Genomic DNA, 15,899 nt, shown 5'->3' on the forward strand with positions numbered 1-15,899 from the left:
ATTGAATTATACAGACTCAAAGTAGTGGCATTTATTCATGAGCTGATTATTATTAAACAACAACAACAATAACAAACATTTAGGAGATTAGAATACAAAAGTTTGTTTGTATAATTTCCTCTACTTGTTACAGCATTAAGAACCTTTAGTTTGTAGTTTATAAGCTGTTCTGTTTGTAAGTTTTAATCCTTGTTACTTGATTGGACCTCAGGCTGAAGTGTTTTTTAAAAGACTGTGTGATTTTAAATGAAGAAAAAAAAGTATTATTATATAATATTTTTACATCTGTTTGTGAGAAGATGGCAATATTTGTCATTAGGGTAAAAAAAAGTCAGGATTTTTATGGATACGTTGGATTTTACATTCTTTTGATAGCTTTCATTCTTAAATATTTTCAGCTGTTAAAATGTAAAAACGTAAAATAGATGGATGAAACTCTTCCCAGTTCGAGACTCGCCTCTCTGGGAACATCTCAGGCCCTCCCAGGTATGGGGGCCTATCTACCCCACCACACTCCCTGCTGGTGGCTGATGCCCTCAGGCGTTGGTGCTTTGCTTGTTCTCGATGCCCGGGGCTGGGTGCTCAGGTATGTACAGGCTCACTCCCGGTGGCTGCTTGGCGGGGCTGGGTGCCCGTGGCTCAGTCGGAAGTCTTCTGGGGGCTGGGGGGGGCCCTCGGACCTCGGACCTCGGGCCTCTGGGCCTGGTGCTCGGTCCACTCTGGCATGGCTGCCTACTGGCAGAGCCCACGGGCACATCACTGCATTGTATTGCTCTCTTTTTGCTTGTTTCCTCTTTTTTTCTCTCAACAGGTGGTCCAGGTGATTTTTTTTCTTTTTTTTTAAGTGTTGTCTCGCACTGTCCCTCTTCCCTTTTGTTTTTCTTTCCCTTTCTTTCTTTCTTTTGTTACACCCCGGCCTAGGCAACCGGGGTGCAACGCAGGAAAATAAAAATAAGGCAAAACACACGAGAAAAAAACTAAAGCTCTCCACCAAAATCCCAAAACGAAGGTGTCTCAAACGAAAATATTAACAAACCCATTCACAACTATTTACATCAGACTATTTATTTACAACAAACACACCAAACTATTTACAACACGGGGGAGATCGCGACCATGACATACTGAAACACAAGGCTTAAATACATAGAAGGAGCAATCAGGGAATGGACCACAGGAGGGAAACACAGCTGGGGCAAATTAGAACTGACGAGACAGGGAAAACGTAAACTGAACACACTAAAATAACACAGACTTTCAAAGTAAAGCAGGAAATACATAACAGTCACGCAAAAACAAAACACTGACACACCGAAACGTAACATTTCCCCCTACCCAAAAATCAAACATGTAACCCCAAGTGAAATGTTTGATCAAAACCGGATGAAGGCTGGTGGAGGCTGGAGCGGTCCCACGGACCCTCCAGCGGAGACGGATGAAGTCTGGAGCGGTCCCACGGACCCTCCAGCGAAGACAGACGAAGGCTGGAGCGGTGCCTCGGACCCTCCAGCGAAGACAAACGAAGACTGAAGCGGTGCCTCGGACCCTCCAGCGAAGGCGGACGAAGGCTGAAGCGGTCCCTCCAACGGACCCTCCAGCGAAGACGGACGAAGGCTAATGAAGGCTGGAGCGGTCCCACTGACCCTCCAGCAGACGACGAAGGCTGGAGCGGTGCCTCGGACCCTCCAGCGAAGACAAACGAAGACTGAAGCGGTGCCTCGGACCCTCCAGCAAAGGCAGACGAAGGCTGAAGCGGTCCCTCGGACCCTCCAGCGAAGGCGGACGAAGGCTGAAGCGGTCCCTCCAACGGACCCTCCAGCGAAGACGGACGAAGGCTGATGAAGGCTGGAGCGGTCCCACTGACCCTCCAGCAGACGACGAAGGCTGGAGCGGTCCCACGGACCCTCCAGCGAAGACGGATGAAGTCTGGAGCGGTCCCACGGACCCTCCAGCGAAGGCAGACGAAGGCTGGAGCGGTGCCTCGGACCCTCCAGCGAAGACAAACGAAGACTGAAGCGGTGCCTCGGACCCTCCAGCAAAGGCAGACGAAGGCCGGAGCGGTGCCTCGGACCCTCCAGCGAAGGCGGACGAAGGCTGAAGCGGTCCCTCCAACGGACCCTCCAGCGAAGACGGACGAAGGCTGATGAAGGCTGGAGCGGTCCCACTGACCCTCCAGCAGACGACGAAGGCTGGAGCGGTCCCTCGGACCCTCCAGCGAAGACAAACGAAGGCTGATGAAGGCTGGAGCGGTCCCACTGACCCTCCAGCAGACGACGAAGGCTGGAGCGGTCCCTCGGACCCTCCAGCGAAGACAAACGAAGGCTGACGAAGGCTGGAGCGGTCCCACTGACCCTCCAGCAGACGAAGGCCGGAGCGGTCCCTCGGACTCTCCAGCGAAGGCAGATGAAGGCTGGAGCGGTCCCACGGACCCTCCAGCGAAGGCGGATGAAGTGTGGAGCGGTCCCACGGACCCTCCAGCGAAGACAGACGGAGGCTGGAGCGGTCCCTCGGACCCTCCAGCGAAGGCGGACGAAGGCTGGAGCGGTCCCTCGGACCCTCCAGCGAAGGCGGACGAAGGCTAGGGCGGTCCCCGGACCCCCCAGCGAAGGCAATCCCGGACGAGCCCCCATATGTTACACCCCGGCCTAGGCAACCGGGGTGCAACGCAGGAAAATAAAAATAAGGCAAAACACACGAGAAAAAAAACTAAAGCTCTCCACCAAAATCCCAAAACGAAGGTGTCTCAAACGAAAATATTAACAAACCCATTCACAACTATTTACATCAGACTATTTATTTACAACAAACACACCAAACTATTTACAACACGGGGGAGATCGCGACCATGACATACTGAAACACAAGGCTTAAATACATAGAAGGAGCAATCAGGGAATGGACCACAGGAGGGAAACACAGCTGGGGCAAATTAGAACTGACGAGACAGGGAAAACGTAAACTGAACACACTAAAATAACACAGACTTTCAAAGTAAAGCAGGAAATACATAACAGTCACGCAAAAACAAAACACTGACACACCGAAACGTAACACTTTCTTTCTTTCTTTCTTTCTTTCTTTCTTTCTTTCTTTCTTTCTTTCTTTCTTTCTTTCTTTCTCTCCTCTCCCCCAGTCATGTCTGTGCAGTCTGTAATAAAATAAAATAACAAAGGTCAATCTAATGGACCAATATGTTCCCAACAATTCTGATGGCTAAAGACACCCCCCCCCCCCCCCAAAAAAAAAACAACCCAAAAAACCCTTACCTTTTCATTTAGTTTCTTGTTCTTGTTTGATGGATTGTTAGTTGTTCAGACTTCTGTTAGAATTATGAGCATGACCTACATTTTTTCTGTAATAGATTAATCCTCTAAATTTCTTTAAACTTAAAAGTCTTGAGTCATCATTCATCCATCATTTCTCTAAATTTTGCATAAGAGAGGCCAGACTTTCAACTACTGTAATTTTTTTAAAAGTTCTCTCCAGGTTTTCAAAGACCATTGTTAATGGTCTAATACATTATATATATGTTCTAATAAATGTTAACACATGTATACATGTGGCTAATATTGTAGGGTCTGCCTTACAGTATAAAGCGAATAGAGGCGACTTTTGGTGTGATTTGGCGTTGTATAAACAAAATAAAATTGAATGTTATAGATGTGGGCGGGTGTGTAACTCTTATCAGCTGTTTGGAGTGAGGGCTGGGGTGATTTCTTTGAAGATCTGTGACAGGAGACACTCGCAAAACAACCTCATTGACGCCGGCGGCAATTTCTCCTGAGAAGAGAACATGCTCTTACAATTATCCTAAGATAAAAAGAGTGATATTCTGATGTCACAGTTTTTCCTGGTGTTAAGCTACTTTAAAGACATCATAGAGGCCCTGTTGCACCCCCTGCAGTTTGGTTACGGGCAAAAAGGTTGGCTGAGTAATTGAATAATTCAAAATAGTCATTGGTTTATATTCATAGTCTAAATAAATCAACATTATGTGGTGTTAATTTCTAAACTTATTGATCTATCAACACGTTTTAAAAAATTGGGGGAAAAAAACCTTTTCATCGGGACAATCAACCACACCTTTTGTTACAAAGTGCCATGGTGTCATTGATATTACTTTTTGTTACTTTTTGCTCAATTTCAAGACTGAAAAGCATGACTGAGCTTCCTGTCAATGACGGAATGGTTACTGAAGGGTGTTTGCAATGTCACCAATAACAGCAACAAATTAGCTGTCACAGATACAATTTTCAAGTACAAAGCTATTATGAAGTCTCTCATATCGCTCCCCCGTTCTTATTTACCCTTCATATTTTATTTGTACTGCTAATTGTTACTCTTATTTGCCTGGTATGTCTACTGTACAAACTGAACTGGAATGACTGACTGTTCACTTTATAATTTCAAATAAAGAAATGTCACTAATAACAGAGTGAACTCAACAGGTACTCTGCTTCATTGAACAGGACGAATAAAGATCGAGCCTACAACAGTTTGTTGTCCTTCCGGCTTTCCGTAGTGTTGTACAACAATTAGCGCCAAGTTGAAACGAGGAGGAAAGTGCGCCGTATACTTTATGTATACTGACGTTATCGTGATTTTGCTATTAACTATATACACCTAGTAGTGCGTTTCACGTTAACGCTGGGAACACGTATTTGTTAAACGAGTGTTTATAGTACCGGAGGAGTACACCGGCACAGACAAGAAGCAGACAGCGGTAACTACGAACAAACGCTAGCAACACGGTGAGGCGAGACGTCTCAGCATTACTACAGCCACATAGAATAGACGTGGAAATGGTAAGTAATAAGCCGTATTCGTAGTTATTTCATTTGGCCTACACACTACATTAGGGTGTTGATTAAGAAATTGTAATGCCAATATATGAACCTCCGTCCCAGCGGAGGAGTCTCGCTCCCAGTCAGATTGCCAAACGCAAGCAGGAGGGAGACTACTGTGAAGATGAGTGGACACATAAACCTGTAAGTACAGGACCGCTGCTGTATATCTGGAGCTAAGGTGTTAATGTTGGAGTGCTTCTTGACCTGTGTCACACCTTTTTAAACCTGCCTTTAGACATCGTTTCAAATAGGAAAGTAAGCGTGCACTTTAGCCTTTAGGCATCCTAGGAGAATAGGATGTTTTAAATTTTAGGTGTTACATCCCAAGTTGATTTCTTAGATTAAGGGTTTTCCTATTAAAACTTTCAATTCCATTCAGGTTCATTTGTATACAGTGGTCCATCGCTATAACGCGGTTCAGCTTTCGCGGCCTCACTGTTTCGCGGATTTTTTTGTGCAATTTTACATGTTTGTTTTTTGTTTTTTATAGCACATCGTGTTCTGCGACCTGATTGGCTGTAGACCATTGTCAATCAATCTCCTCCGTACCGCATCTCCTGCACAGCACAGAATGCGTCCAGCACGTCAAATTTACATTCGCTAGCAGTGTGACTCTGAAGTGCTGTACTGTATGTTCATGGGCCTAACTTTGTGCTGAACATTGGGGGTGTCAAGATCTCTGTCAAAATAAATAAATAAATCTGGGTAAATTTCCAGATGATTAAACATGCAACTATTTTGCTGGTAATAATTGAAATGAGTAAAGAAAATCAACAGCCTATTTATGTAAGATAATTCATAATTTTATTGGGGGGATTATATTGATAGCGTCTGATTACTGGGGGGGTCATAACCCCCCTGGAAATTATGCCCCTGCTGTGTGTATGTTTGTAAGTTCTCCCCCCAAAACACAACAATGTCAACCATAAATTTTGCACCATCAAATGCACCTTTGGTTTCATTCTATAATACTGGACTTATTTTTCTACGAAGGTTTGGACTTTGAGAGTGTTTAAACAGGAGAAGAAAATCTGAAAATGTTCGTGCCTGTCTGAGAAAAGTGTATAAAGAGTGTAGTGAGGGGTTTTACAGCCTTGAAACATCTATAATGATTGTAAAATATAAAGTTGGCTATTTCCTATCGCGGCTTATTTTTAGAACGTAACTCCCGCGATAAACGAGGGACCACTGTAGCGCCAAATCACAACAACAGTCGCCTCAAGACGCTTAATATTGTAAGGTAAAGATGCGACAGTAATTTTATGTTTAATTATAGAAATATGAGTTATACACATCTAGCCAGCCATCATTTTTTTGCCACTTGTGTATGTTATTAAAAGACTGTTAACAGCTTCCTCATTAGTGTTTTTGTTTTTAAAAGACACACACACACAAATGTAATGTGCTTACTTTTTTCAGGAGTTATGAATTACAAAACAAACATTCAGAAATGTCAGTATATGAACAGGGATTCAAGATATATATATATATATATATATATATATATATATATATATATATATATATATATATATATATATATATATATATATATATATATATATATATATATATATATATATATTAGTAGAAAATTAGAGCAGTGGATAACCTGCTGAATTTTTTTTTTTTTTTTTTCTTTTAAAGAGCCATGGCAGAAAGTGAGGGGCCTAATTTATGGTGTATGCCATTTACAGATATTTAAAAAACATTTTCATTATTTATTTATATTTTTTATGCAGGAGAAAAGAAGAAAAGGCGATAATGAAATGAGAGAAAACCACATTTCTATCCATAGAAAGCCTCTGACGCAGATCAACAACCGTCCTGCATGTATGGATGGTGAAAAACATGTAAGCATTGTTTAAAGCTGTCAGATAAATATCTTTGTATAGATTTTGTGTGTGAATAAAGTTTAATGATTTAACGAGGCTTACCTGTTAAAAATCTTTTCTGCAGGAGGCATTTATTCAAAGTATCCTGTCCAAACCGTTTAAAATTCCTATTCCAAATTATGCAGGTAACATTTTTCTCTCACCATGGCTCTTTTAATTTTAGTACAGCAGGCATATTACTTCACTGCTGTGTTAATGAAATACCTACAGGATCACTGGGAATCAGGGCACTTGGTTTAAAGCGTGCAGGAGTGAGAAGACCACTCCATGATCCTTTTGCCGAAGATGCTCTGATTCTTTACGAGCCTCCAGCTCTGAGTGCCCATGACCTGATCAAAGCTGACAAGTAGGTCAAAAACACAACTCCTTCTTCAATACATCATCTTTTACTCAATACTTTCTTGTCAGAGTGCTGTTCATGTTTGTGATTTAAAAAATACTTGTGTGACACAAGCTATCTTTGCTCTTTTCAGAGAAAAACTACCCGTTCATGTGGTTGTGGATCCAGTGTTAGGCAAAGTGCTCAGACCCCATCAGAGACAGGTAAACACAAGATATCTTTACACATAAACTACTCTATGCTACTGTATTGCACATATCATACAACAGTATCATAGTATTAAACATATACTGTGGAATGTTTCATGCTTGACTCTAGATTTACAAAAACAAATCATCTTATAAATTATTATAAGAGAATAAATGTTAGTTTAACCAAGAATATTAAAAAACTGTAACGTAAAACTTCTTGTCTTTAAATACTTCTGTTTAAATTACCCAAGACTGCCAAGTCTTGGGTAATGTTTAGAGGCATTGCTAAATTTGTTTGTAAAATATGAATGAAAATGTTAATGAATCACAGATTTGTGCCTGTGCACAGTTAGTTATTCTTAATGTCTTCAACGGTTTTGGATGTTGTCACGGTTTAATTTAACATTGTATTTTACCTCATGGCTCAGCTAGCCACAAATTCAGCTTGTTACAGTCCTCCAAAAGTAGTTTGCAAGCTGCTTCTGAAACTTTGATATCTTATGCCAACTAGTAAGAAGAGAGTGAAGTGTGACTCAGCTCCAAAAAAGCAGTGTAGTTCACCTTAAGTGATGTTTTTTTTTTCTTTGAAATTCACATTGAATGTCTTTAATTTCTTAAGGGTGTAAAGTTCATGTGGGAGTGTGTGACGGGCCGACGCATACCAGGATCTTATGGCTGCATCATGGCTGATGAGATGGGGTTGGGAAAGACCTTGCAGTGCATCACCCTCATGTGGACCCTGCTACGCCAAAGCCCTGATACTAAGCCAGAGATAGACAAGGCCATTGTGGTGTCACCTTCAAGCTTGGTTCATAACTGGTATAATGAAGTCAGAAAGTGGCTGGGAACACGTATCACACCATTGGCCATTGATGGAGGATCAAAGGAAGGCATTAATAGACAACTAGGTATCTAACTTTAATTTCTCTCTCATTATAAATATCCACAGAAAGGTTGTTGGAAAAGCCTTGTAATGGACCAAAGTTATAGTCTTAGCTCCTGTCTCTTTGAGCCCGCCCTGTTAAAAAGCTTAGTCTCTGATTGGTCAGCTGGCCAAGAAAAAACAAAAAGAAGTGTATCCCCAGATTGTCTGAGTATAATAATCTTTGATCTCAGCATTATATCTTTTGCTAGCTTAAGGAAGACCTTTCAGTGATTGTCAGTGAAAAGTTTTTTTTCAGTAGAATAAAAATATTCTAAACATTGTCATAGAGTGTAAAATGGCCTGTATTTATATAGCGCTTTACTAGTCCCTAAGGACCCCAAAGCGCTTTACATATCCAGTCATCCACCCACACATTCGCACACTGGTGATGGTAAGCTACATTGTAGCCACAGCCACCCTGGGGCACACTGACAGAGGCGAGGCTGCCGGACACTGGCGCCACCGGGCCCTCTGACCACCACCAGTAGGCAACAGGTGAAGTGTCTTGCCCAAGGACACAACGACCGAGACTGTCCAAGCCGGGGCTCGAACCGGCAACCTTCCGATTACAAGGCGAACTCCTAACTCTTGAGCCACGATCGCCCCAGTGTACATGATTGAAATTGTTGCCCAAGCAGACTTAAGTTTAAGAGAAGATGGTTTTACTTGAGAGCTATTGCTAATATTGTTTAAATAGTAAGAAGTTTGTTAGATGAGCTTCCCTAAAGGGTCATTTGTTTGTTTTCTGTTCTTTCAGAGAGTTTCATTTCGCAGCGCAGCTTGAGAGCACACACACCCATCCTCATCATTTCATATGAGACATTTCGACTGCACGCTGAGGTTCTGCACAGGGGAAAAGTTGGACTTATCATCTGTGACGAAGTATTTCACTTTATCCATACAATTCAGAGCTATCAAGAACTCTCAAAGTTAGGATGTAACAGTACTATTGTATTCTTCAGGGCCATCGGCTTAAGAACTCTGATAACCAGACATATCAGGCCCTGAACACCATGAGTGCCCAGAGGAGAGTGCTGATATCAGGCACACCCATACAGAATGACCTTCTGGAGTACTTCAGCCTGGTCCACTTTGTTAATGCTGGTATTCTTGGTAAGCAGCATTACAAATACAGAAATAGGTAAAAAGCTCTTTTCTGATCAGATTTGTTTAACGTTTCATCTGGATTGCAGGCACATCCCAGGAATTTAAAAAGCGATTCGAACTTCCCATCCTTAAGGGACGGGATGCAGATGCCAGTGATAAAGAAAGACTGAGTGGGGAAGAAAAACTGAAGGAGCTAATCAGCATAGTCAACAGGTAAGTTCATGCAACAGAACACTAAAGTACTTTACCTTATAATATAAACTGCCTTCAGGCAGGTGCTGGTGCTATTTTCTAAGTAAATATATTTTCAAGAGTGCTATTGACACAAAATTCTCACCGGATGTCGGTAACAATCCACTCATGTAAAGAACCCATAGCTGTTCATAAATTAAGTTATGTGTAATAATGAGAAATGATACAGGAAAAAAGTATTTCACACTTACTGAAATTGATTTCATACTTCATACAAAAGCCTTTGTTGGCAATGACAGCTTCAACATTTCCTGTATGGAGAAGCTAGTTGCATGCATTTCTCAGGTTGTGAAGGCTCTGTGGGCCACTTCTATGAACTCTGAGCTTTAGTTCTTCGCACAGATTTTCATTTCGATTCAGGTCAGGTGATTGGCTGGGTAATTGTAGCAGCTCTGAAACCAGTTGAAAGTTTCCTCGGCTGCATGTTTGGCATCATTGTCTTGCAGAAATGTCCACACTTGTTTCATTTTGTTCAAAAAGCAGCACAGGGGGTTCTGAATGGCTCCCCCTCCCCCCAGACAACATAGCCCCTGGGATCCTTGGGACACACACAGAGGGGATGAAACTTTATTTAATCTTATGACCTGTTCCTGTTAATTTCTAGGCTTTTAGCTTTTATTTTGATTTCTTTTAAGATATAATTTTGTAATTGAATGCAGCATGTTTTTGTTTCATTATCTGATTTTCATAGATTAGATTTAGAATGAGATTATGCAGCATAATCTCTGATACATTTGGAGAAACAACTATTTTAATTGTGTTAATTAAATTATATTAATTCCTGCTCCTTTGTTTTGTCTTTGTTAGACAGAGTCAAGTAAACATAAGCATCCTAAAAATAAATATTTATTTATATGTTTTGCGTTTAGACGAATGTCTTCAACAAACTGAACTCTCTTTTATTCTGCTTCGGTTGTAATGACCATATTCTGTATCAACAGGTGTTTGATAAGGAGGACATCTGATATCTTGTCCAAGTATCTTCCTATGAAAATTGAGCAGATTGTGTGCTGCAGGTAGGTAGATTGGTGCTCAACATGAAGAACCCTCTTTTTTTTAAGCAGAGATAACTTCTTTAATATTTTAATTTTTATAAATTGTCCTCACTCTGCTGGCTGGGTGGGTGCTGGGCACCATGGACACCCAACTTTGTGAACACAATAACTTGAGAACGAGGTGACGCAGGTTTTTTTTTTTTTTTTTTTCCAGATCTATTAAAAATCTCAAAGTTAAAATCTTGGTGACTTTGACCTCAAGGTTATTGTTCAAGTTGTCTGAAAATCTTGTGAAAGACGATAAATCACCTAAGATGAAAATGAGGGTTTTCAAATTGAAACCATACATGCATCTACTAAAAATCTCGTATCAGAGCCAAGTTTTGAAAACACAATAGCTCAAGAAAGCAGTATTGTAGGATTTAAAAAAAAAATTTAAGTTAAAAATTAATAAATGAAAAAACCCATGCCATATATGTAGTACTCAGGAAGGATATCATATAGGTTTCTCATACCAATAGCAAAGCTGCATCTGCGGAGCGTCTGGGACACTTTGATACAATTTGTTTTTGTTTGTTTTTTAATCAGTGGCACGATATAATATACCAGCATCATTGTTTCAGTCTTTTGACAAAATGATATTCAAAGCATTTTCTCAATAACTATTGTTTTACAGTGAGTTTTTATAATGATTAAATTAAACCTTATGCTGTCAGATTGCTGTAACTGTATGGATTTTAAGGCCAGGGTACAATTTGATATAAGTGTTAAAAGATATTACATGCTTATTGTTTCATTTATAATTGTTTTATTTTGTGTAAACCTGACGTGGAATGATCTGTCAGTATTGCTACAGTTTGTAGTGAGAATGATACTGAGGTTCAACAGACTGACTTAGTGCATAGATTAAAGCGTACCATTTCTTTCATTATTTGTTACCAGTTACAAATAAGGCTCGTTGATTTGTTTAAGTAGACCTTAGAGAAATAACTGCATCTGCTATTATAGGTGCATAATATCCTCTCCAAGGAGGCTGTGTAGCACTGCCAGCCACCAGTGTTTTTTACATTTTACACTGCATTTGTTGCTGTTGCAAAATTTTTAAGTGATTATAAAGCTTGCTTAGTTTTAGCAATAAAAAATTATCAACATCTGTCTAAAACTTAGCTAGCAGAATCGCTAGAGTGAAAGCCTCGTAAAATAGCTCATGTGTCATTTTCTTATGGTGTCGGAAGGACATATTTTTATGTTCTTGCATGCTCTAATTAACACATTGGTTACAATTAGCAGTATTGTTAAAATATTGAACACCTGGTGCAAGATATGAAAAAATACAGTAACCCAAGGGTAGGGTTAGTAGGATTAGTGACTTGCTAATTAAATCTTCTAGAACCGGGACTTTTCAGAGGAAACGTACAGAGGAAAATTCTCCTGCAAGGAGGCTGAGGGGTAGTATTGGGGCTACCATAATTTATTTATTTTTCTGATAAATTATGATACTTTTGATATATCCCTTACTTGAGGTTTACTCGAGCAGTTTTTGTCCCGATCATGGAAGACTGGACCAGGTCTTTACCCACTCGAGGATGCTCGAGGGAGCATGGGAGTTTGCCCAACCAGTCTACATTTGTCTTGTAGGCTTGGAGAAGGCATTCGAACGTGTCCCTCGGGGTGTCCTGTGGGAGGTGTTTTGGGAGTATGGAGTGTCCCAAAACAAAAATGTAAACAGGATTTAATTTACATGGAATTTGATTTGAATTTGTGTCTCTTTGTGATTCCTTGCAGGCTGACCCCTCTACAGACAGAGCTCTATAAACACTTTCTAAAGCAGGCCAAACCCATTGAGACATTACAAAAGGGCAAAATAAGTGTCTCCTCCCTGTCTTCCATCACATCACTCAAGAAACTGTGCAATCGTAAGTGAGAAAAATGTAACACAAAATGTTGCATTTGTGAACACTACAGTGATCATCAGAAAAATTGTCCTCTCATAATTGAGCTAAAATGTAAACTATTAATAGAAAACAAGATTGTCGTCTTACATCTAGAATTATCTTCTGCTTGGAAAAAATACAAATGAGCGCCATCTTTCTCAGATCCAGCTCTTATTTATGAGAAGTGTGTGGAACGGGAGGAGGGATTTGAAGGGGCATTAGAACTTTTCCCTCCAAACTACTCCACCAAAGATGTTGAACCTCAGCTCTCTGGTAAGAACGTGCACAGCATATCGTGGTGCAGCTCCTCTGATGGTCTTCCAGGTCATCCACACTTACTAGTTGGAAGAAGATTAGCATTAGATTAGTAGAATGTAAACAGAACATTAGGTCAGATAGATAAGCTAAGTAAAAATGTGAACAGGGTTGTTTTCACAATTTAATAGCTTGTCTAATGTTTACATTTACATAATATTAAAGAAAATATTGTTTTATAAGAATTAACTTTTTTATTGCCTTCTTTTGTTAAGACTAATTTTCTGTAAATGTGCCTAATGTGTCTAAAGGGTGGTGCTATTTTAAAGTCATGCAGCCTCTCCTCTCTCTATTTATTGCTTTGTTTATTTCAGGGAAAATGCTGGTTCTCGACTACATTCTGGCAATGACAAAGACCACAACAAGAGACAAAGTGGTGCTTGTCTCCAACTACACACAGACTCTGGATCTCTTTGAAAAGCTCTGCAGATCTAGAAGGTATATTTGCAGAAATCACTATTTTAAGTGCGCTATTTAAATGATTTTAATTCCTCCTCCTTTGTGTCTTTGTCAGATACCTCTATGTTCGGCTGGATGGCACAATGTCCATCAAGAAAAGAGCCAAGATTGTGGAAAAGTTCAACAGCCCATCGGTGAGTTGGAAAATCAGTTTGAAGCAATATTTAGAGCTTTGAAAGACTTCTGAACAGCGTCTGAAGACATCTTTTTCTCAGAACCCAGAGTTCATCTTCATGCTGAGTAGCAAGGCTGGTGGATGTGGCCTCAATCTGATTGGTGCTAACCGCTTGGTGATGTTTGATCCCGACTGGAACCCAGCGAATGACGAGCAAGCAATGGCTCGGGTGTGGAGAGATGGTCAGAAGAAGACCTGCTACATCTACCGACTTCTCTCTGTCAGTTCAGTGCATTTTCAACAGTGTTTAGGACCTCACATTCAGTGTTTTAGTACAGCAGGTTACTTTTGAAATCTACACTGAGCTGGTTACAGATTTACCAGTTTTGACTTGTGCTTGTTTCCCGACAGACGGGAACAATTGAAGAGAAGATCCTGCAAAGGCAGGCCCATAAAAAAGCCCTGAGCAGCTGTGTGGTGGATGAAGAGCAGGATGTGGAGCGTCACTTCTCTCTGGGCGAACTCCGAGAACTCTTCACTCTCAACGAAGAGACCACTAGTGACACACACGACAAGTACAACACGTTACTCACACACGTTGTCTGTGCTGTTCAGTCTACTAATTGTCCAGAGAACTTAATTTACTCTAGAAATGGTAAATTAAAATTAAAGCCCAAATATCTTGTAGAAATTTTCTTGGCACAAGTGACGTAGCTGTAAAAGGTTATGTGTTCTTCTCTGAGTTGAGAGCTCATTGCAGCTGCAGTTAGATCTTTGCATCTATCATGTTCTGGGCAGCCTATCATGTGCTTTTAGGTTTTATGGGCTTTCGCACAAGAACTGACACCAAGTGAGGTTAATGTGAGTTTTCGAGATTAATAGTTATTTGAGCAAAACTGAGAGGGTTTGACACTGTCGTGAAAAGTGATTCGAAGTTGTTAGTTATGGCATTTTTATTGCTAGGTTGACGTGGATAGTAATGGTTTGAAGCCATTATTATGCTATGTATGGAATTATTTTTCTATCATAAGTTGCATTCAAGAAAAAAACATAATCCAAGAAAAGAATTTAATTTCAACAGCACAATTAAATTCTTTGTGCTTAAATTTAACGACCCTCGCGTGTAAAACTCAAAAGCCACACAAAGAAGCTGTCGCACCTGCAGGAGTGTGTGCTTTGCGGCCACGGCTACAGTTTCTCGGTCTGTACTGATTTATCACTTGTAGCTGCACATCCCACCAAAGTGAACGTGTTTGCTGCTGACTGAGCAGCTTTTTGGTGGCATGGTTATATTTCTATTTTGGCTATAATTATAATTGATTGATTATGATGCACACTTCCTTGCCTCATCCTTGTTATTTTTAATTATAAAGGGCATGCAGATTAATGGGACAGCAGTGCAGAGGCTTCAGAACTTACCTTTGAATCTTCTGGTTTTAAAGATTTCTTCAGCAGTGATGTAATCCAGTGACTGTTGTCAGTATATATACTGCTACGCAGTAAATAACCAATGTAACTGTTTAACACAATCACCTGAACTGTTGATCAAAGGATCCTATGGGCATCCAGTCAAAAGTCAGTTGATTCGTGTTAGCAGGATTCCTCTGTAGGTGGAAAAAGCCTCCCGCGAGGGAGGGAAACTGTAGCTGCACAAAGCAGACACTGTGTTCACTGCTGCTAAGTTCTTCACACGTGAGAAATTTAATTGCTCCGCTGAAATGAAATTATTTTCTCACAGTTATGTCTTTTCTCTGCGCAACTTATGATAGAAAAATAATCTCACACTATGGATCATAATGTATGGCACGCTCTTAATCAGCCTCTCTTTCCCCTCCTGTATTAGGTTTCGCTGTCGCCGCTGTGTGAATGGCAGAGAAACAAGACAACCTGACAATGATGCTGACTGTAACAGTGACCTCTCCCATTGGAACCACTGTTCTGACAAGAAGGGCCTGAGGGACCAAGTGCTGAAAGCGTCTTGGGATGCTGCTGTGTCCTTTGTCTTCCACCAGCGCTCTCATGAGGACCAGATGGGTGTAGTATAGAAGAAAGAATGCAGAAGGCTGTGTTACACTACCACAGATGCTGTAAATATGGATATTTATGTGTTGTTGAGTTTTTCCATTTGTTTTAAACAGAAAAAATAAAGGTTGATAACCAGACAAGAAGGCAGTTATTTCTTCACATTTTTGCATTTATGGAAAATGTGCTATGATTTACAAGCTGTGATGCACGTTACTGTATAGATAAATTTTTTTGTCTGGTTTCAGTTAGTCATCACAGCCTTCTGTAATAAAAAAGAGGTGTGCACCTTCTGTAAGACAGGCATATTACATTAATATGTTATGTTAAGATGTGACTGAGCCCGGCCAGGCTGCACAGGCTAGCCTGACCACCAGGCACTTGTTGACAAGCCCCTCCCCTGGGCCTGGCTCCAAGCAATGTAACGTGGTCTATAGTTGTACTTTCTTTCCACTTGCTTGTGTTTTAATAAATAAACAATTATTGAGAATGGACATTTAAT

At 40.7% G+C, this 15,899-nt stretch overlaps 2 protein-coding genes across 2 annotated transcripts; one reads left to right on the forward strand and one right to left on the reverse strand.

Annotated features, from left to right (window-relative positions):
* Positions 1-598: 598 nt before the first annotated feature.
* Positions 599-8,799, reverse strand: LOC309693083 (uncharacterized protein; the record flags this gene model as incomplete). Its single annotated transcript, XM_082512060.1, has 3 exons — positions 8,566-8,799; positions 1,718-3,053; positions 599-732 (listed from the first exon to the last, which is right to left on the reverse strand). The coding sequence occupies exons 2-3, from the start codon at positions 2,628-2,630 to the stop codon at positions 599-601; spliced, it is 1,047 nt and encodes a 348-aa protein (XP_082368186.1). The 5' UTR covers positions 2,631-3,053; positions 8,566-8,799.
* On the forward strand, positions 4,522-15,863 carry rad54l (RAD54 like). Its single transcript, XM_082511354.1, has 18 exons — positions 4,522-4,805; positions 4,908-4,988; positions 6,590-6,700; positions 6,807-6,867; positions 6,953-7,088; positions 7,216-7,285; positions 7,893-8,181; positions 8,956-9,080; positions 9,161-9,311; positions 9,392-9,518; positions 10,499-10,573; positions 12,338-12,468; positions 12,649-12,759; positions 13,116-13,239; positions 13,316-13,394; positions 13,476-13,655; positions 13,787-13,950; positions 15,219-15,863. The coding sequence occupies exons 1-18, from the start codon at positions 4,803-4,805 to the stop codon at positions 15,418-15,420; spliced, it is 2,220 nt and encodes a 739-aa protein (XP_082367480.1). The 5' UTR covers positions 4,522-4,802; the 3' UTR covers positions 15,421-15,863.
* The last annotated feature ends 36 nt before the right edge of the window (positions 15,864-15,899 follow it).

The sequence above is a fragment of the Aulonocara stuartgranti genome, assembly GCF_965226115.1.
Source record: "Aulonocara stuartgranti genome assembly, chromosome: 17".
NCBI lineage: Eukaryota > Metazoa > Chordata > Actinopteri > Cichliformes > Cichlidae > Aulonocara > Aulonocara stuartgranti.

What these genes read in the sequence shown, in the direction of transcription:
- rad54l (XM_082511354.1), top strand. An exon ending in AGGCATTAATAGACAACTAG is followed by an intron (nt 8,182 to 8,955) that starts GTATCTAACTTT and finishes CTGTTCTTTCAG; the next exon opens with AGAGTTTCATTTCGCAGCGC. An exon ending in AAGCTCTGCAGATCTAGAAG is followed by an intron (nt 13,240 to 13,315) that starts GTATATTTGCAG and finishes TGTCTTTGTCAG; the next exon opens with ATACCTCTATGTTCGGCTGG.